At 42.3% G+C, this 21,778-nt stretch overlaps 1 protein-coding gene across 1 annotated transcript in view; it reads right to left on the bottom strand.

Annotated features, from left to right (window-relative positions):
* The window catches only part of CAMK2G (calcium/calmodulin dependent protein kinase II gamma), a gene marked incomplete at its 5' end in the record, with an annotated part of 120,548 nt that overhangs the window by 52,521 nt on the left and 46,249 nt on the right, over nt 1-21,778 (bottom strand). The window contains one exon of the mRNA XM_017725849.1: nt 14,051-14,110. Coding sequence (XP_017581338.1) covers nt 14,051-14,110 — 60 coding nt within the window. The remainder of the gene's footprint in view (nt 1-14,050; nt 14,111-21,778) is intronic.

Below are 21,778 nucleotides of genomic sequence, written 5' to 3'. Positions count from 1 at the left end.
TTTCCCTATTGATTCACCCAACTAAAGTAACTAGTTGAGACAAGACTGGGTCTCAGTCACTTTAATACCTTGTAATTGAGTATTGACCAAAGTAACATTGACCATTCTCATTGTTACAAGAAAAATCTCATTATCCTGCTCTGTCACTTCAATGGTCCCTTTGCCTCCCTTCCCTATCTTCCATTCTCTTCCACATAAAATACAGGTGACCTGTCTTGATTTTCCCAGCATCATGATTTTCTCTGTCAGTATCAAGAAGTCACTTTGCACCTCTTATCAGTGCATGACGTCAGCTACCATCACTGTCCTGTGAATGTTTCAAACTAGCACTTGGCACATATGGAACAGTTTTTGCACAGGTTGTCAGTGCTCTTCTCTACTCCTCCTTGCAACTCTCCTTGCACTCAAACTTGAAAGAGAGAGTAGCACAGATGTGCAGAGACCACTGCCAGTACCCTTCCTCAAAGGATTTAATTCTTTCCTTGTTCTTTTTGCCTGTTGATTCCCATACTTTTCCTCCCTTTATCTACAAGCTCTCTGGTCCCTTGGCCAGTTTCCCCTCCTTAGCATTTCTACTACATATCTAACTGCAGGGGTTTGGGAGGAGCACTCCATCCAGCAAAATGCTGTGAACAAGCCGGTACAGCATTCAGGTGCAACATGCTGTTCCTAATGCGTGAGAACAGAGACACCACCCTGACGAACTATGTTCCATAAATCACTTGCTGCAAACAAAAAATTCTTCCAAGTAAGCAGTTTTAGTTGGGTTTGTAATAACTTTATTGCGATACAAAATTGTGTTTACAAGAAAACTTGCCTCCTGAGCATTTGGCAGAAATCAGCAGAGGTGGCATTACGAAAATACAAGTGAGAAGAAAGGTATTTCCTAGGAGAGAAGATTTCCATTCAAGACTGGAAACAAGATGGAAAGCAGCTGAAAAAGACACTTGGATTTCCAGGGCAGGGCAGTTTTCACTCCAGTGAAGGCTGTTTGAGGTGAAAGCAGGACAAAAGCACATCAACAAGAGCTGAAGCCCAGAAAACAGGCAAAAGCCTGTGAAGAGACCTTATGAACAGATGGAGAAACTTCAAGGAAAGCTGAATGTACTAACAAGGTCATGTTTGGTGATGCTCGGTGGGCATGAAAAAGCATTCTCCTTCCTCTGGTACCTGAAAGGTCACCAAAGCATTGCAAGAAACACCAAGCACAGAGGAGAGAGGCATGAACGAGATCATGATGGAGGAGGAGTACAGCCACCAGCACGTTGAGAACAGTGGCCATGAAAAAGGAACAGCAAACATGTCTGCAGGTAGAAGTGAGAAACAGTGAACGATAAACTTTGACGCAAAGATTCGGGCAGCAAATTACATCAGAAAATAAACCACAAATGAGCTGATTGGTGCTATTTCTTTGTCCCGAGAAAAGCAATTTTGTCAGCTACATTATGAAAAGGGAAGGAAGTAGCAATTCAGCTGGCAGAGACTGGCAGAGGCAGCAAAAAGAGCCTTCAAGGACAGTAAAACACTACTTGCGTCCTTAGGTGAGGAACCATGACAGGAGGACAGAGACAGTTCATAAATACTGACATTGTGCACCACCCTAGGGCTGCACAGCAAAAGAAGGCCTTGAAGGCAGGACACAGGTCATTAACTTAACAAGGGAACTGCCTCCTCACAACAACCTAGAATGATGCTAGAACAAAATCTGCCCAGGATTTAATCTGCTGAGGTAACAAAGCTCAGGGAGTAATGGCAGAACAGCAAAATCTAGAAAAGCTGTAGGAAAAATTACACTGGGCACCAGCACCTTGCGCATGAATAATTAGTGACAGCTCAGAATATTAAGCTTTACATGTGGAGGACGACAGCAATGAGGGAAGTCAAAAAGGACCAAAAAAAGTCTGAATATACCAAAACTCTTGTGACCCTCAATTCCAGCCCTAATATCATACCAGTGCAAAGAAAAAAAACAATCCTCAGTAGCAGAACAGAAATAAAACTAGTGTCCTTTCACCCTAAAGTTTTGTTTACCTACCCTCCTGCAGAGCCACAAGAGCTTTCCTGACCAGTAAGGAGACTGCAATGGACAGCTCTGAGGCCATGGTTCACTCTGCTGACATGCAACGTTAAAATACCCTGCTTTCTACTACAGTGCTAACTACCAGGGATGATTAGCTTAAAAACATGACCTACCTTTTGCAAAACTGTTCAACTGGTCCATGAAATGGCATATATTCAGAAGTAACTGAATAACAAAAAACATTTTAAAAGTTTCTGTGCCTCCTCTCCACTTTGGTTCACAAATATGATCCACATTGTGTGAATATTCACTATGAGGATACACTAACATCAGAAACCATCTGATACCTCCACTGTCCGGACAATATAGAGTCCTCTCTGCTTAAAGATAACCTGTGCAAGTGTCCTCCACCTGAAGGCAGAACACAGGTTCCTGAATGGCAAGTTCTAAGAGCAAAACTCAAGTACTGTGCTGTCCACTGTTTCAAACATCTTCCCATGAAAAGAGGATCTCATTTCTTCCACAGGCTGCTGGTCCTGACACACTGTCTAACAGCTCCATTACTACCACAAGTTCAGCTTTAACACAGCAGTTGAGCACAGCCTACAAAAGCTGCTCATATCTAAGTAAGCTGTTGACATGAGAGAGTGAAAAATATAATTATATGGAGACACTGGAGGGCAAAGTCCTCCCAAAACCTGATTATCCATAATAAGAAAAACAGAGAAATAAAAACAAAAGTATTCATCCAGTTAAACTTTCCTTCAAAAATATTATGGCATTCTTTTTTTTTTTTTTCTCATCAGGGGACCAGTGATGCATGTGTCTAGCACGGCAGGCTAGACAAATGCACACATCACAAAAAGAGTCTCAAGTTCCAGCAAGAGGGAAGTTGCACAACAGCAACACAGTGTCTTCCAAAATACAACCACACTAAAAAGAGACCAGTATTTGCCAAGAAAGCTCATCTCACTCTATTCACCAGAAGATGAGGTGGATTATTTCTATTAGGTGATTCTGTTACCTGGAAGCAGCAATTCAAACCATATTTCCTTTGTAGCCAAACACTCTTAACACAGGGATTCTTATAGATGTAGGAAATTAGACCCTGCCAACACCACTCACAGCTGGATTCACCTGATGACTTTTCCCATTCCAAGATCTCTGATGGATGAAAGAGCATGTAGTACAATGGTTAGGTTCACAAGAATAGAGAGGGGTGTAAGAAAGAAAACAGAAGCAAGTCAGACAACAAGGCACTAAATCAATTACAGGATATGGTGAAAGACTTCACACAGTTTTATTCAGGGGGAAAAAAAAAGGTGCGATCCACACACCAAAAAAAGAGGTTTTGTAGAGTTCACAAGCACATCTAATTTTGTAAGACTGATAAGGCTTACAGATAACTTTTGAAAGAATACCTAAAAATCCCCAGAGCACTAGTGAGCACTGCCAGAATAAATGCTGTCCAAAGGAGCAGCATCAATTACAGACTGGTAGGTAGAAACCTTTCCAACAAAACCAGCTGCTCAGTCAGCAGAAAGTGTGCATCACCACTTGGATGATATCTCCAAGAAGCACATAGATTCTGGGAGGAATAAGCAGTGGTTTCAGTACAGCATCTTGATGAAGTGTTTTCAGCAACTCACAAAAAACCCCTTTTTTTAATGTATCTCCTGAATCTGGTACTGCAGTGGTACTCCACCAAGGGTGATGAGAGTCTGCTACTCAAAACTGTCCCTCCGATTTTAAATGCACACATGTAACTGCACTGTTAAAGAACTGTGAGGCATCACAAGACACAGCCTAGCTAACTGGTTTAAGCATCCTTCTCTTCCCTCAGTCTTCTCTCCAGCCTTATCCTATGTAAACTGATTTTACCTGTTCAGGAAGCATCTCCCACAAAGCTGGCCTTTTGGAAAAGAAACTAACAACAGAAAAACAGCAATACCAAATGGCTCCCTTTCCCCAGAAACTCACATCTTCAGCACAGCCTGATGCAAGTTAGGCACGTTTTTTTCCGTCTTGTGCGGATGTGTGTGTCAGGTCCGAGGCCCTAACGCAATCGAGAGCATTTGCAAAGAGCCTGATACCACACTGAGTGGCTCAAGGGGACTTGCTGTGGTTACTGAACCTAACAGCAGCTGTGTACCAGGAGTTCAAGCACTTTCTAAGAACATCTGCTGTGAATATTACTTTCCCCTGCCTGCTGTCTTCAGGGTCTCAATGGAAATCTTGCCTCAAGAACAGAACTTCAAGCTGCTACTTCAAAGTGTTTCAAAATCCTTGTGCACTTACATTTTTTATTTTAGAAAGAAATAATACTAATAAGCTATTATATTAACTAGAGAAAATTAGGCATTTTAGTGAAAAATAGCAATGCAGTAACAGTTATGTCATATGGTTTGCATTCCATGCCTGAACAAAGTGACCCTGTATAGACAGGCACAGCTCTCTGATGCCTGAGTGTGATACGAACCAACAGAACATAAGAGGAAAATCTCCTTCATGACAAACTGCACCAGCCTAACAACCAATGCAAATCGCTGCTGAGTCACGCAAAGCAAGGCTCTGTGAATGCAAAAGTTGAAGTGAATCATGAAGAAATCAGAAAAGATCTTTCAAATTTTATAAAAACCCAGCCGAACTACAAGAACATTAGACATTGAAAAGCAACAAGCATCTCATCTTTAAAAGGTCATATCTAAAAGGCTAATTGGTACTAGGGTCACAAACACAGAATATGCCTAGCCTAGCTTTGACCCACATCTCCCTTTCACTCTGTCCAGTGTGCTGAATATTATTATCTTTCTACTCTTATGTCAAGCACAACAGGCCAGGAGCATTTGTACCTGCCACATAAGCCCCAGGATGAACATTCCCTGTATCCCATATCCACAGAAAACAGTGGAGCAGGGCTGCACAGGGGCTTAGCCCTTGGTTGGGGCAGGCATGTTAACATAGGGTGATTTCTGGCAACTTGCTGCAAGTAAATATCTTAGAGCAAAGAAGTTTCCAAAGTCACAACAAAAAGCAAGCACAGAAGCAGAATTTCATAGGACAATTCCCAGTATCTTCATGTGGCAATCACTCATCTCTGCTTAGGAAAAGGCAACATGGGCTGAAATAGGCTTGCTCCTACACACCAGCAGTCTTTGCCTGTCCTTAGGGACAGTGTTCAAGCTACAGGTAATCTTGTCTGTTAAATCTAGGTTCACTGGTGCTCCTAATTGTAAAGCATTTCGATATTATGGACCCATAAAGGACAGTATCAGACAACTACCTCTGCACGAACACACATCGAGTGCTGTGTTTATGCAATATTTAGGGCTCTCAAGTCGCCTGTGTCGCAGCACCTGCAGCAGAGCCAACACAAGGCAACAGAGGTTTATGGTTGTCTCCTGGGTCACGGTGACTGCAACACAGGAACTCTTCCATGCAGCCTTAGTAGTGCAAACTCAAAAGTGCTCTGGGATCTTCTAGTCTGAACCATGTTATTTAAACATCAGCCACTCATTAGAAACAACCCCAGCTTCACTTCTCAGCACTTTTCAACCAGACATCAGACATTTGCCTGGATCACGGAGAAATGGAGATGGTAAGAGATACTGCAAGGGTGTATTTTAAGAGACTCTGCATACCAGAAGATGCAAAATAAAATTGGGGGGTAAAACCTACCTGATGTCCTCTTCCACTGATATTATCCAACGTGCCAGGAGGTGCTGAAACTATAGATACAAATACACACGGCCCCACAGACTGCAAACTGAGCACTACCGTCCATAGCAGCACGAGTGACAAGTGAACTGACGCAGATGGCTCCCACCCACTCCCTGCTTCCCCAGCTGCTCACCAGCCTGGGCAGCCAAGACGGGAACTGTCCCACCATCTCCAAGCCTGGCTGTGTGCCAGGACGCTTCCTGCATGGTTCACATCACTCAGGATGTCTGTCCTGTGAGGAGCCACCACCAACCTGTGACTGCCTGTGAGCTGGGTGCTCAGCTCCCACCCCAGCTGTTTCTCTAATTACATTAAACACGCAGAATTCAGCTGCAGCTGCTCAGGCTGCTTCCAAAAGGACTCTCCTTTTAATTAAAAATTTGCTATTAAAAAGCATTAAATTGTGTAATTCAAATAATCCACTAGAAATCATCTGTCCCAGCAGCTAATGACCAGCTTTGTCAGAGCAGTAGCCAGCAGCAGCAGGACAGTTAGCTAACAGGACATAGCAGGCTGCTGTTCACCAGCCCCTCAGAAACGTGCTCTCCTTGCCTCCTCTCCCAAATCTGACACACCAAGGTCACAGTATGCTGGACATATACCAGCTTGCTGTAAACTTCCCGAACCCACAGCATTTCACACCAACTGCAGTTCCAAAGCTTTGGGAAATGGGAGAGAAGGAGGATTTGTTAATACTCTGCTCAGGTTCAGACAGAACCAAGCTGCTGCAGGCTCTGCAAACAAAGACAAGGAACAGTGCTAAGGAAGTATGAAAAGGCACACAAGCACAGAGGTGGGTTTCCTGCCCCCCCCCCCATTGTTCTCACTGTAACCTTTTTAACTCTGCAGCCCTAAAAAATGAGGCTAAGGCAGTGCCCAGTTGGGAAATTCCCTTATGCACAGAAATTCACAGCCTAGAAAGGAGCTGCAGGGAAAACAGTACCTTTCCTGTTACAAAATCTGTCTTTCTGTAGAGGTAAAAAGCAAAAGCAAAAAGAAAAAAATCCCACAAAGTATTTTTAAAAAACATTTCAGTGCCAAGTAAATGTTATTTTTCCTTTGATTTTATAATGTCTGTATTGAAAAGCTGAAGTTCAGCACATGATACATAACATTTAGAATGCCCTACTTAAACATTAGATGAGCCAAAAGAGTGCATTCATAGGAATATTTCCTGCTTTCCTGATAACAGTGCAATCATGACCATCCAGAATTGTTATTAATAATTTCCTATTAGCCACATAGCAGATAAGCAAAGTACTTCTGATAGCCACTAGTATTATATGAGAGCTCTTTCTGAAAATACCCAAAATCATAACAAGCCAACTTCACTGGTGTCTCAAAGAAAATATGCAGAGAACACCCACTTTATTAAAATTAATAAAATACAGATAGTGGCCATGACAAATTTTAGATCTCTCATGCAATCCTCTGCATCTTGACATTTCTGCCATCAGGGATGAATCCATGCAGGCAGGTGTTCTGCCTGTCATCCCCAAACCTTGCTGTGTGAAGCTGATGTTCTCAACTCCTGCCTCGCATTGCCCAGGACAGCCATGACCCCTTGGCTCAGACACAGGCTCTGTTCCAAAGGGCGGCTGTCCCCTGCAGGATTTCACCAGCGTGCAGCCGCTCCCTGCTCCGATCAGGCCTCTGGCAGAGGGAACCCAAAGGAGGCTCCCTCCATTCCTCATTGTGGGGGGAAGGGAGGAAGTAGCAGAGTCCTCCTCTGATTTGTGCAGTACCTGTGAGTGCTGAGAATCTGGCCCTCATCCCACCGTTTATTTTTTTAAGGGATTGCTTGCATACAGATAAATCTCACAGCTAAATAGATGAATAACAGAATGCAAATATGTCTCTAGTACAGACAAGAGAGACGTACAGAATAAATATATCCCCTGGCAAGGAAAAAAATGCTATTATTACTCCACTTCCAAATTGAGATGGATTATGGAGAAATGCTTCTCTTAAAACTATAGGAAAAGCTATAGGAAGAGGCGGCAGTAAAAGAAGAAAACATGAAGAGGTAAATAATAGTGAAAGAATTAACTGTGAAAACCAGAATGAGAAATGAAAAGGTGGACTGCCTGGGGTTTTGGGGAGCATTCTATCAGGCAGACATGCACAGGCACTCACCTAAATCTCTAATAGTGCCGAGACTGGAAATAATAAACAGTAACTTGCAGCTCAAAGGCTCAAACTTTCTAGCAGGAACTCACTTCAGCTGATAAGTCTGTTTGAGGGATTTTTGAGTGTTTGTTGGTGAGTTTTTTTCTTTTGGCAAGGTAGAAGGAGAGCAGGTTAAAGGCATAAATCCAAGCACATTATTGTTTGACCTCTTAGGAAGCTCAGCAACTTGCTGTCCTCTCAGACAGCCCCATGACACTTCCAAGGAAAAGCTGCTCTGTAACTGAGAAAGTCCCAAAGCATAACTCTTACTACAAGGTCTCTTTTACTCCTACTCCACCTTCCCCATACCATCCCCTCTCTGCACCAGAAGCAGTGTCCCAGCAATAGAAATCACAGGGCAGCAGATTTAAACAGCTGGCCATGCATGGGAGCCTCCCACTTGGAAACCACTGAGTATCCATAGGGCAGCAATCATGGCCAAAACACTGGAGAATCCCCAGCATTTTAACTATTCTTTGCACATCACATCCTTTCTGTCCCAATTGCAAAGGCAGTCTGGATGCCTGCAGCCAAATGAAAACAAGGAAATCTGCTGTTTACAGCAAAACACAGCCTACGTTTTTTTCTTGTTCACTAAGGAAGCAATTCAAATCTCTTGTTAAGGGAAAGGTGATAGGAAAACATTCCAAATGGCAGCAGGGGGGAAAAACTGAAGGCTTTGTTATCAAAACTAGTATCTTAGAATGAGAAATGAGTGAACCTGAAGTTGTGGCTGATACCATCAAGACAACAAATCCAGTATTAAGTCTGCAGACATGGTCCATGCACCCCGTTTCCCACATAGGTTCATTATGAGCGTGGTGGGATTCTCCAGCTGGGCTGCACACAAAAGCACAGCATCCTTCTTTCTGTCTTTGCACCACTTCACACCTCAATTGTAACCATCATTTAAGGGCACACTGGAGCCCTTTTCTTACACACATCCATCAAAATCACTCCCACAACTCAGAGGTACTAGGAGGACAGACAACTTGTGAAAGGAAATAAAACTCAACTGGGTCAAAAGAAATTCTTCTAATTCACAGGAGATTTCTATACCATTTTCTCCCCACTTTAAATATGGACATGTCCAAAATTGTGGTTTATGCTGACAAAAGCCAATGGATAGAACTTAAAGTAAAAAGAATTCAGGTGCAAGTGTATTTTGGAGAAGAAGTCTGAAGTAGGAAAAACCTGAAAAAGCAATAATTCTGACAGATGCTGAGGACAGCATTTCACCACTGCTATAAATTCCCTCAAAGAAATTAACTCTGAAGCTGTTCAGCAGATGATACAAAGGCAGAAATCAGAAACAGAATTTGGCTCTGGCTATTGGGCTACTACCAACCTCTCTTAAAATACGTATTTTTATTATTCTAGACTTAAGTGCATGCAGTTCTTCAGAGAAATGGGCTGCTATGAGCTGGGACACAATGACCAATCAGAAGTGCTCAGTTTCAGCTATGAACAAAAGATATTCAAGAACTACTTTTGTACAGCTGGGTTAAAAATATCTAAGAAAGAGTACAGATCAACTGGTGACAAATCCAGAGAAGAGGCACATACTTAGATGGCCATAACAAAGAAAATTTAGGAGAAGAGCAACACCTAACAACACAGTGGACAAAATCCACACACACAGCAGACTTCTGCTCTGTACACTGAACAAGTCACAACACTACCTTTGTAGAAGAACACAAGAATGCTAGAAAAGAGTTTTCAAAACTATGAATGATGATTTTCATCAAATTTTGCATCATTACTGCTTTGGGAGTCCTAAGACAGAAAAGGTCATGTTCAACACTTTTCTGAACTTATATCTTCACTGAACAAACCTGCAGGAAGATTCTAGGGTTCCCAGCTCTGTCACTGCTCTAAGCATTTGATGGGTAGCAGGAAGCATGGGAAAACCATGAATTTTTCACAAGACAGTCTCTGTAGTGGATGAACTACATGACTTCAAATTCACAGACTGACTAAACTGAAGTTTTCAACTAAGCAGAAGACCAAAAGAGCTGTTCCAGTAAGCAAGAGTTGATATTCAAGACATTGTAAGTTTAACTCTGATCTTAGGAATTGCACAAGTTCCAGTGGCACAATCAGCAAAGCTTCTGCAAATGAAGGATCAGGGCTGTGAGTGTTCATATAGAAATCTGCCTCTTTCTAGAAAAATGGGGATTAAGGGAAAAGACAGCTGTATCATTCTCTTCTACATGTTCACAAATACATCCATGTCTAATGTCACAAGATCTATACATAAGTGAATCACTGTAACACTAAGTTGTTCTAGAAGTGGGATTTCCCACAGAGCCATGACTCCTGCCAACTTCCACAAGCACTTTATCTCCTTATGGACAGTGGGGTTTTAATGATGTTGTCTTCTGCCTCTAACACACCCATATCCTCAGTAATGGGTGCATTTTTGAAAAGAACAGATCACTGATTGATCTCTGTCCAATTCTGCTGTATTTGATGATCATGGCTGGCAAATGGCTCTCTGGGCCAGAATACAAAGCTCTCTAGAAGCTGTCAGAAGGAAAAAGAACAAAGCAAAATTTAGGAAAAGAAGTCCTTCCTCTACTGAAGTCCGACCAGCTATAATGACACATTCCATATCATGCATACCATGAGTCAGAAATCAGAAGAAAATTGCCTCAAGTCAACTTTCTTTTGTCCAGACAAAAAACCCCCATATTGCAACACCAAGCTTTTAGAAGGATTACTCCACTGTGATTACCTTGGCCATAATGTGCATCTAAAGACAAGCCAAACACCCAACTACAGAGCCAAAGCCTGTAATTAGGGCTGAGATTTGATGAACGCATGTTAGGTTAACCCAGAAATCAGTCATTTCACAAAAAGCAACGGCAAATGGAAATATCACTATTACTTTGTATCTAGAGAAATCTTTATTTTATCAGAGTAGCAGTGTTATGGTCAGTGTGTTGCAGTCCAGAATCAACTGTCCTGCAGTAAAAGCATAAGAACCACAAATTCAACAACAGGCTTGTTTTATATCCTGTGTACAGGCAAGAGAGAAAAGCAGCCTGCCTCAAAAAGTCCTAACTTTAGGTCCTCTCCCCCAGACTTGCTACAGGCTCAGGTCCCTGTAGGAGAATGGGATTTGCTGCAACACAGTTTGCAACAAAACCAGTAATAACAAAACTTGAGATGGAAAGCAAATGCAAAATCTGCAGAATTCTTTATGGTTTGTGCAGTGTTACTCACATAGCTCACACTGAGGCAACACACCAAGTACTCACCCAGAAGAGTTTACAACATGGAATGCCAGTAACTAGGTGATTACTAACTGCTAATACACATTTCGAGGAAAAAAATACCACTATGTTAGAACAACATGTTTCCCTTCTATGACAACATAACAAGTCCAAGGAACACGGAAGCAGCAATGCATGTAGCATCTGGACTTCAGCAAGCCTTCTGACAGCATCTTACATGCTCTTTCCACAAGCAATTAAGAAAAAATGTGTATTCAAAACTAGCTGACAACAGTGTATACAACTCATTGAAAAACTACTCAAAATTGATCACTGTCAAACAGGAACGATGTATCAAGTGATATCTTCAGGAGTTTGACTGGAGTCCAACAGTATTCAACAGTGTTATTAGTTATCTACACGATGCAATATATGGCATTGTTATTAAAGGCCACATTACTGTGGGAGCTGTAACCCTTCTACACTATCAGCAGATAAATCAAAATGGTTTTGACAAATCTGGAGGGGGGAACCCACAGACAGGATTTCTTTCTGTCTTTTTAAATAAAGACAAAGGTAATACACACTTCAATAGGAATCCATCTATACAAGATGGAAAAATTATTTGCTTGCCAGAAGTTGTGCAGAAAGTAGTCTGGAGCAATAATGTGTCAGAAAACAAATATACATCAACAATAAAATGAAAAGCTTCAAAGGTTGATGTACAAAACAAACATCTTTGGTGGGACAGGTGAAGCAATTCTTTCTCCTCTGGACAGCACTGACATGACCTCAGTCAGAATCTTATGTCCAGTTTTGGGCATCACATTTCTAGAAAGATATGAAGCAACTGGAGAGAGTCCAGAAAAAGAGGAGGGGGGAAAGAAAAAAAAAAAGTCTGGAGGTCTAGAAAACATGACATATGAGAAAAGATTGAAAGAACTGGGTTTGTTTAGTCTGAAGAAAAAGACTAAAAAGAGACATGATAACAGTCTTCAAATATGTAAAAGATTGTTACAAGAAAGAAAAACTACTTTCCACAGATACTCCAGATAGAATTAGAAACAACAAGCTAAGAGAAAGGCAAATTATATTTTTAATGTTTAACTGACAGAAAAATGAAACATTTGAAAGACAGCCACCAGGGGCTGTGAAAGAATAAAAGGTTTTTAAGTACAAACATGCCTGGAACCAGGTATAAAAGATTTTCACAGGACTGCTGAATGAACCATATAACTTCTTGAGGTCTTATTCAACACACTTTGATTCTGTGTTGTAGGCATAAAAATTAATACCCTTATTTTTATTTGTAAGGACTCACTGAATTTACAATGACTAGTTCCTTTTCTTAAAAGAAAAACTGTTCTTTCTTGGGAGACAAGAAATTCTCTGTAAAAAATGCAAGGACCCCTGACATTCCCCAAAACTGTCTTTTCCAAACCACAATAGAACAGGAGACAAGCCCTCCCACTCATTACAACTGTAGAATTGAACCGGGAATGTAATACATTTCTCTCTTCTATGCTGTTTACTTATAAGAGTGGTTTCCCTCTTGTGTATAAGATTTACTCTGTGAGAGGTCTGGAAAGAAAAGATGTAAGGAATTATAAAAAGGAGAGATGATGGAAGTGAAGTTAAGGTCAAAATGTAAAGTGACATAACCTACTCTACTAAATATAGCAAGTCTTACAGCGCAAATGAAGTGCCATAACTAGAGTTTCAGTCATTTTGAATACTGCCAAGCAATAAATTTACTAGCTAATATATTCATCGGTGCAAATTACTGCAGAAGGTGGCCCCTGCTCCTCTCCTCAAGCCATACCTACACCACAACTACACTCACATGCAAGAAAGCTCTTTCTGATTAAAAGATGCTGCTGAAGAACTTTGCATTATGTGAGGTCCTGAGCTTGCGGAAATTGCTTGTCACGTATGGACTAGAGTACAAATGCCAGTCCATGGGGTATGCTCTAAGGCCTTTCCTCTTCCAGGCCTTCACAGGACAGGAATAAGTGACTACAAAGCCAGAAGTCAGGAGACCAGAGAGGTGCCCTTAAAGTATTATCTTCACTGACTGAGTTATGCAAAAGTAAGACAAGGTAATACATCATAGTCTTCCCAGCCATGGATATTTAACTGTGGTTTGGTTAAAAGTGCCAGTTTAGAATTTCTTAATGTCTTCTTAAATAAATTAGCTCAAATCAGATTGTAGCTAGGATCCTAGAGGCTTTATTTATTTAAAAAAGCTAAAAAGGGGATTATTAATGGTCCAAGCTTCCATGGTGCTTTGGAACTAGATAAAAATCCATGCCCTCTCTCTACATTTCAGTAAATAAGGTAGGGTTTTTTATGTAGTTCCTAATTTTGGTTCTTTCTGTATTTCTAGACAAACTATTCCCTTCACTCCAGTAGTCTTTTCCTTAAATATGGGCAATTTGTTTTGGTCTCTTGTTTTTAAAGTAAGTGGCCACTGCAATGAGAAGAGCTGAAGTATTAGCTCACCCTCCTTCAATTTTGGGCACATCTCTGAATACAGCATTTAAACTGACATGTCACTAAGGGCCAAGGAGAACAAACAGAAGATGGATGTGGGGAAGACAAACACAACACCTCACCCCTACTGCAGAATGTCAGACGAGCAGACAAGAGTCATGCATCACCCAAGGAGCAGGAACAGCTCTGCAGGGGTGAGCAGGCGGGAACACGGCACTCTTAGGTGAGCGTCTGGGTCAGGATGCTAAGGAATGGGACAGGGCTGGATGCGGAATTTGTCAGAGAGATAAACTGTTGAGGTGATTTCAACAGGCAACTTCAATGAGCTGTTGTGAACATTCAGAATACATCTGTTCTCTTACAGTGTGCTAGCTGAGACACGTTGCTACTCCTGTCTCACCCCCATCCCTCTGAGCCCAAGGAAGTTTACCAATATTTGGATGCTTTAGAAGTCGGCAAATTCGAGCTTCACGTTCCAGTTTCTGGTGATCTGAAAGAAAATAAGAAACAAGGTGTTAAGCACCACAACTCTGAATTAAGCTCTTGTTCATATTCAACAGGGAGAGGAACACAGTGACCCGGCAGACATCCTGAAGGCTGGGAACTGCTGGAACACAACTGTCTCCCAAAACTTCACAGGCATTTCAGGCGAGGGCTATGCAGCTGAGGCTGCACAAGGACTGCTGCTCCCACTACAGAGCCAGCACTAAACTGGTATTACATCCTTTGATTCAAAGTGAGTAGCTGCAGAATGAAAAGCACAGCTCTTCCATCAGCTTCCCAAATATGCAAAGCCACTTCCAGTGAGATCCCTTCTGAGAGTTACCCCTTCTCCAAGGCTGGAGAGTTGGAGGGAAAGTCTCAGAAGAAATAACACACATGAAATGGGAAAAGGAACTGCTTCCACTCCAAAAGAAACACTGTGAAAGATGGGCAGAGTAGGACAGAGAAATATACAGTTCCTGCTAGTGCACAGCCATCACACGAAGTAGGGAACTCTGCCAGCTTCAGTGAACTGTAAAGGTAACCATACTTCAGTACCCATGGACAGACTCGCTGGTGAAATGCTGATCACGCACTTAGAAATCTCCAGGCAAGAAGTTCTGCCCAAATGCTAAGTATGCTTATTTCAGCCCAAAGGCAACATCAGTTCATGCACGACATTCATCTGGATTAAAGAAAAATATCAAGGAGAGTAAAAAATGGTTTCTCTTCCCATGTGCGAGTTCAAAGAAAGGAGAAGGAGTTGGAGCAACTCTGCCTTTCTCAGTCAAGAAGCAGGGGGCTTTTTAGCCACTGAGACTTTTCACTACAGCAATGGTTGACTCCTGAATTTACACTACAACACCCCCATCTTCTCTTGTGAAATGCTCACACTGGACAAGCACAGATTGACTGAAAGGAACTGAGGGAGACAAAATCTTTTAGGCAGCCCTGGCAGCTGCTGAAGTCTAGACTTTTGTGGATGCAGATGCCTAGAACGAGACAAGTAAGAACTTCCAGTGCTTGGACTCCCTGTTCCCATCAAAAGAACATAGCAAGAGGAATTAGCAGTCCCTGCCCACTCTTGACATTTCCTCTCTAGCACAGGTGTGACTCTGTACCCCTGTGACACACAGACCTCCACAGGAGTAAGCAGGACCCTTGGCTGGTTGGACTACTCAGCAGATCACTGGTAGGAATGCAGCACCCTTTGATTCATAGGAACTCCACTAGAGACCCACTTCAACAAAGCCGCACTGCACTACTCTGCCTGAAAACTGCCTGTTCAGCTCCTTGGTCTCTGCATCATCTTCCCTTCTCTCTGAAAAGGAGGCTTTGGGCAACTGTTCTCTTCCCCATGAGCAGAAGACAGAGACTGAGCCAAATCACAGCACAGAACACTTTCCTCTCCCAGGCTGGGAATAGAAGCTCAGGGCATTGCACGATTCCACTGCTGAACTATTGAAAATGTCCCAGTTAATACTTTATACGGCTGAGATGTGCTTACATCCTCATCTGCTACTGTTCAGGGATGGGGGAAGGTAAATTACTCCTTTCATCTCTCCTTCCTTTTCAGTCCTGGAAATTATTGTTGTTGTTGCATATATTTTAGAGTTCTATGCCAGAACCACTCTCCAATAAAATACCAGGCAGCAAGAAAGCCTGGAGAGCTTCCATGCTCCTGAGGCCTTGGTGCAGTGCAAGCACTTTCTCACCTGCATTGGTAGAGAGGGGTGGGGGTGTCTTGGCTTCCCTTTTAGCAGCACATCTCACAAATGAAGTATTGCAAAACACAGTTGCAAGGTAACAGACAGTGCTGCACACTTTGCACGCAGGACAGATTCTCACAGCAGGACAACAGTTTAAGATAAACTATCCACAGCCTGCTTGCATGCTTGGGTCTTGCAAGTTCCCCACTTTCCCTCCCAGCTCTGCTTGGAACTCCTGCAGAAGGGGATCCTTCATCCACCCAGATCACATTGCCCTTGTGCACAGTTATACTTGCTGAGAATCTGTTCCCAAGTACAAGGACACAGAGAAGCAGACAGCAAAAACAGCTGAGCAAAGGGGGAAGAAGAGGCAAGAGCTCACCACGTGCTACTCAGCCACCAAGTCCTGACAGTCAGAACAGACAGCTGACACGAGCAAGGCTCAAACAAAATGACATAACCATCAAAATGCCATGGGAGATGTAAATCAAGAGCAATTGCTCCCCTGAAATCCTACACCATCGTGCAGAGGGAGGGGAGCTGGCAGGGCAGCTAGTGTTCATGGGCAGCAGCCACACCAGAACTTGTGACAAGAGGTCACCACCCCACACCCCATCCCTCCAGCACCACACAGCCTGGCCGGAGACCAGAGGAGGAGTACAGCACTCCAGTCACAAGGTACAGGAAACTATTTCTGGTTGGGGGGAAAGCATACCACACTCTTCTGTCTCCAGGACAACAAAACAGGCCAACTCAAGCACAACTCACAGAGAAAAAGAACACTCCAGCCCCGGGAGCACCAGCCCGCAGTAGTCAGCCACCACAACTTAGAGCAGTGAAAGGTCAGGCTGGGCGGGTTTCCTGCCACAGGTCCTAGAGGATCACAGCTCCCATTCCTGCAGGATCACCTGTCCTCTTCCAGGCAGCATCAGGACACAGCCTAACCAGTGACTTGATAAATGCTCCCCCACCCCATCCCCAATGGTCTTCATCATCTGGTGGTCTTTGGCATGGTGTAGACATTTAACTCTCATCAAATCAGCACCAGAGTCAATTTGGTACTTGTGGGGAACAACCTGGTACCTAAATGCATAACGAATAAAAACAGAATCTCAATTTTCTACCTTACTCTGGTCTAACAAAGGTTATTCCCAGTAGGAGACAAAACATCCGAAACTTTTTGAGTCCAGCAGAGCAGCGAATGAGTTCGCTTTAATGCCTCTCTCATACAGGGTCTCTCTGAACTTTAAAATGCAAAGTAGTCTTAACTACATTAAAATAACAATTAAAAGATCCCTTACTTACCAAGAGCTTGCAAAGAAATAATTTCTCTTCCCTCTGCCCTAAAGATAAAACTTATTTCTTCAAGTCATTTGTGCATTCTTAATGCACAGTGGAAGAACACCTCATAGCTAACAGGAACACAACAACACATCTGACCTACCTTACAGCATTCTAGGCCTGGGACATTGGGCCTATTTCCCACCTTTCACAAAACCATGAAATTCAACCAGTAATTTCCATAACTTGCCTAAAACAAAGTATATCCTTTAGATAACATAAGGGTTCAAATGCAGGATTTCAAGTGATAAATAAAGTCATACACCCACAGAAATTACTCCAAATGTTAGCTATCCTTCCTGTTAAAATTCGGCACTGCTGTTCCAAGTCTGAATTCATCTACCTCCTGCTTCCAAATATTGGATTTCATTAAGCTCTTTTCCTGCTATGTTACAGAGCTGTCTAGCCCTGAACAATAGCTGATGCTTAAAACTTAAGTACAGGATATTACAAACACTCATCTAATATTCATTTACTGTTTTCCAGCCAAAAAAAAAAAAAAATCTTGCTGTTTGGAAAATTATTCTATCTGCAGTCTGAAGCAATGAGTATCTACAAAGACAGGAAAGTGCACTCTATGTATCTCTTTTGCAGCTAAATTTAAAACGTAAATGCTTAAGAAGATGGTACTTAAAAACAAGAGAAAACTTACTTATGTTTGGTACACAAACTAAGGTGTGAGTATCTATTTATCAGTCCTTTATATGATACGATTTTTTTATCTCTGTTTAGGATGTAAACCTACATTTAACCCAAGTATCTTTAACATTACTGCTCTGTAAATATGGCCCTGTCATTCTAGTGATGTTACAGCTGGGTTTCCTTAGAACATACCTGATGAGAAAATGCCTTTTAAGAGAACTGGGATTTCTTTGGGATGGGTTTTGATTTGGCCAGGGATTTACTTAAATAGAAAACAAGAATGACTGTGTTAGCATCACTTGTAACAGTCAAGGACCTAAAAAAATGAAACTGCTCCATTTTATACAAACATGCAGTCCGCTCACTAGGGGAGGACTCTTCATGCACAATGGATGGACAGAAATGGCTGTGCACAATTGGTAAACCCACTGCTGTAAGAAACTCTAGCTGAGAAGGTTAAAACAACAACCCTGCCTGAGTACAGAAGACAGCAGACCAAAACTATTACAGTTTGTCCTGATTGTCCACAATACATCAAACTTCAGCAGATACTCAGGATAACTTGATGCTAAAGAAAGGTGTACCCAACAGAAATAAAACCCAAAATGCAGACAGCTTTACTTCACAAACACCTGGCCATCTCCAGCAGAGTGTGGAATATGACTGGTTTTATACTGATGCACACTTCCTACTCTTTGCTAAGAAAATAATTTTATTGTCTGGCCAGTTCAGTCTGATATCCCAACGATGTAGTGGCAGAGATGGATGAATAACGTGAGACCAAATTTCTGGGATCCATTTTTCCCCAGGGAAATAGTTCCCAGTTTTCTACTCTAGCCACTACATGCATGGCTGCTTTGCAGGACGTTTTTCCTCACCAGGTCTTTCTCCTCCAAGGGTACCCAAGACCTGGAGAACATTTTCAGACACAGGGTACAGGATACCTACACATCCCAGTAGTCTAGAGCTGCCAAGTGAGAACATTTACATAACAACAACAACAAAAAGATGAAGAAAAAGGTCACTGTGCTTAATCAGCTTGTTAGGAAGCTGTTTGAGGAAAAGGGGCTGCCAGGGAAGTGCAGGGAGACCTGTCTGCACGGAGCTGAGGTATGCTTGTGAGAGGCAGAGCCTGAAGAATGACACAAACCCAAAAAGGAGATCAGTCCCAAGCAGGCGGGGTGAGGGCCAAACCCGAGCCAGAGAGCAGGAGGAGCTGGTTAGGTGTCAGGTGCCAACACTGCCACCCTGCACTGGCAGCACAGCACGAGATCCTCCTGACTTCAGACAGAGCTGTGATGCCCTGACTGACTCCTGCTCCCAAGAGATGCACAGGAGGGTTCTGTTTCAGCTATGGGGAGCTGCCATGTGAACACGCTCTCCAGCCACAGCTTTGCCGCAAGCTCCACGAAGGATCAATGGCCAGGGAGGTTGAAAGAGAAGTGCCCTTTGTGAATCCCATACCCTCCACCTGCCCAAGGAACACTGACATTTATTGCTCTAGGAACAAATGTGAGAAAAACCACCCCTATTTCAGGTCATTCCCTCTTCTGGCAAGAGGAAGTAGAAGTCAGCATTAAAAACTAATTGAAATACTGAACAAAAAAATTATTGACATAAATCAAAGCAAGACTTATCAGTGAAAGTGATTAATTTCACACCTACCAGAAAACAAGGTGTAAAAACTTAATTCTAACATACTTTCTTCAACAAGCATTAGAAACACAGCACTGTTTCAAAATGGTTCCCTGTGCAAAGGACTACATTTACTGCAACATTTACTGGCTTACTTTACCAAACTGCAGCTATACTGAGGTCCTGTGGCTAAAGCTCACTCTTTATTTAGTACACCTGCCTTAAGAAAGGAAAAAGAAAAAGGAGGGGGGGATAACTTTTAGCAGCCTAAATTTTAGCCACTTCAGTGAAAAGGGAGATTCTTTCCTAAAGCAGTAAAAAGAAGCATCAAGAAAACTAACACTTAGATGTGAATCAGCTCTGTGATAAGAATCTGTGTCATGAAGAAAAAAAACAGTGTTCCTCCCTTTACAAACACATAATATTCCCATTCTCAACTGGAATATACAATCTGGCTGTTCAATACTACAGTCCATCTGTCTTCATCCTGCACTAGGACCATGCTCTGTCCTTGCCATTAAAGGAGGCTTGCAACCATCATTCCTGTGGGAACACATCCTAGATTACATTTCTGAGAATGGGAAGAGTCCGGAAGAAGAATCAAACTCAAAGCAATAAATTCAGTTTGATTGCTGTCATCATGCCAATTCCGGGAGATAGTCAATTGGTGCCAGCTGCTAAGATACCATTTGAGCTGCTTCAAGACAGAAATCGAATTTACATCAAATACATTTTGTAGTGCGAGACTAGTCTGAGCCTTCAGGTTCCTTCATGCTTTTCTTTGCTTGGTTAAATTTAAACTTCCTCTCTGAAACATTCCCAGCAAAAGAGAGTTAGCTCCCTCATCCTGCACCTCAAGCCACAGGCTTTTCCCCATATTCTCTTATTTTTTCCAGCAAGACTGTACTATAGAACAACTGAGATGTCTCAGCATTCTCACAGCACTTGCCATACCACGCCACCACCTTAAACAGGGATACCAGCAAGTCTCAGACTGACACCACTTCCCTATCTGCAGTATTAGTAGAAACAAACATAAAAACCATCCTAGGCCTTAGGAATGACCAGAGGCCCCCATAGATTCAGTATATCCTTTCTGACAAGGGCTAAGAGCAGATGCCTAAGGAAAAATGTAAAGAAAATAAGCATGTAATGACACTTCCCAAACACTCCTCCCTCCCTCCTTCGACATTTCCATTTCAGTGTTTCTACACTGCTGTTTCAAAGACCAGCTACAATTATTAAATCTGTAGCAGCATACTACTGCCATTGCAGGCAACATTTCTGAAAGCCTGAGACTGTTTTCCAGCCTCTCAGTGCAGAATGACCCCAGTGCCGTGATGTACCAAGTGTGAGGGCAGAGGGGCTCCCACACCCAAACAGCACCTCCAGCATCTCTGCTGTGCAAGAGTCACAAAGTCACCAAGGCTAAGAAATGTCTGGAGCCAGCATGTGAAGATGAAAGAGCAAAGCTCCACTTTTCTCAGCCACTGAAAGCTAGAGAAACAAGAGAGTGGCAAAATCCTCATCACTTGCCTTTAGCTAGAGACAGAAGGAGGAGATTCAAGTGCCAACATGACACAATAAACAAATACAAGATTTCTTTCAAGAAATGCTGGCAAACATATCTTCTGACAAAGCCTTTCCTCCAGTAAAACCACTAATATTAACACCTTGTAACAGCCTTTTCCCACACTCTTGCAACTTCCCAGAAACAAACAACTCCACGTGTAAAAGTGTAATATTACCCCAAAGAGTACATATACACACGGATCTTAAAGACAATGTTAAGTCCACACAATTGGTCACAAGCTCTTTTATACACACTAGTATCTGTGAACCCCTTGGTATTACTGTACTGGAAAACCAAAACAAACAAATTCAAAGGAACAACCTACATAAACTTAGCACAGTTTCCACTTTTCTGTTCAAGTAACACAGAAATCAGACTATGAACACCACGGAATAGAAGTCAAGATGGTTTAAGTAATTCTATTTGTATCTCCAATGAGCACCCTGAAGAGTGGGCCAAGGCAATTTATTCTCTTTTCCTGCATTCCATTATCTTGTACTTACCTTGCAAAGATAATCTAACTGAAGGCAGCTATTAATATGTATACAACAGTGGCAAAAGGAAAAAAGCTATTAAAAATACCTAGAAGAGAGGAATCTTTCAAAAAAAGTCATAGTGTACACCTTTGACATTGCAGTTGCGTGTGGTGTCACACAAAGCTGCCTTTTCTAATCACATGTATATTTTTCAGTTTATCAGTAAACAACTTGTCCAAAATTTCTCTTTGGATTATCCAGCAGGTGGACCTGGTAAGGGAAAGAGAATTCCTATCCAC

The sequence above is a fragment of the Corvus brachyrhynchos genome, unplaced genomic scaffold, assembly GCF_000691975.1.
Source record: "Corvus brachyrhynchos isolate BGI_N302 unplaced genomic scaffold, ASM69197v1 scaffold61, whole genome shotgun sequence".
Taxonomy (NCBI): domain Eukaryota; kingdom Metazoa; phylum Chordata; class Aves; order Passeriformes; family Corvidae; genus Corvus; species Corvus brachyrhynchos.
The sequence above is the reverse complement of the archived record's forward strand: the minus strand, read 5'-3'. Positions and strand labels throughout refer to the sequence as shown.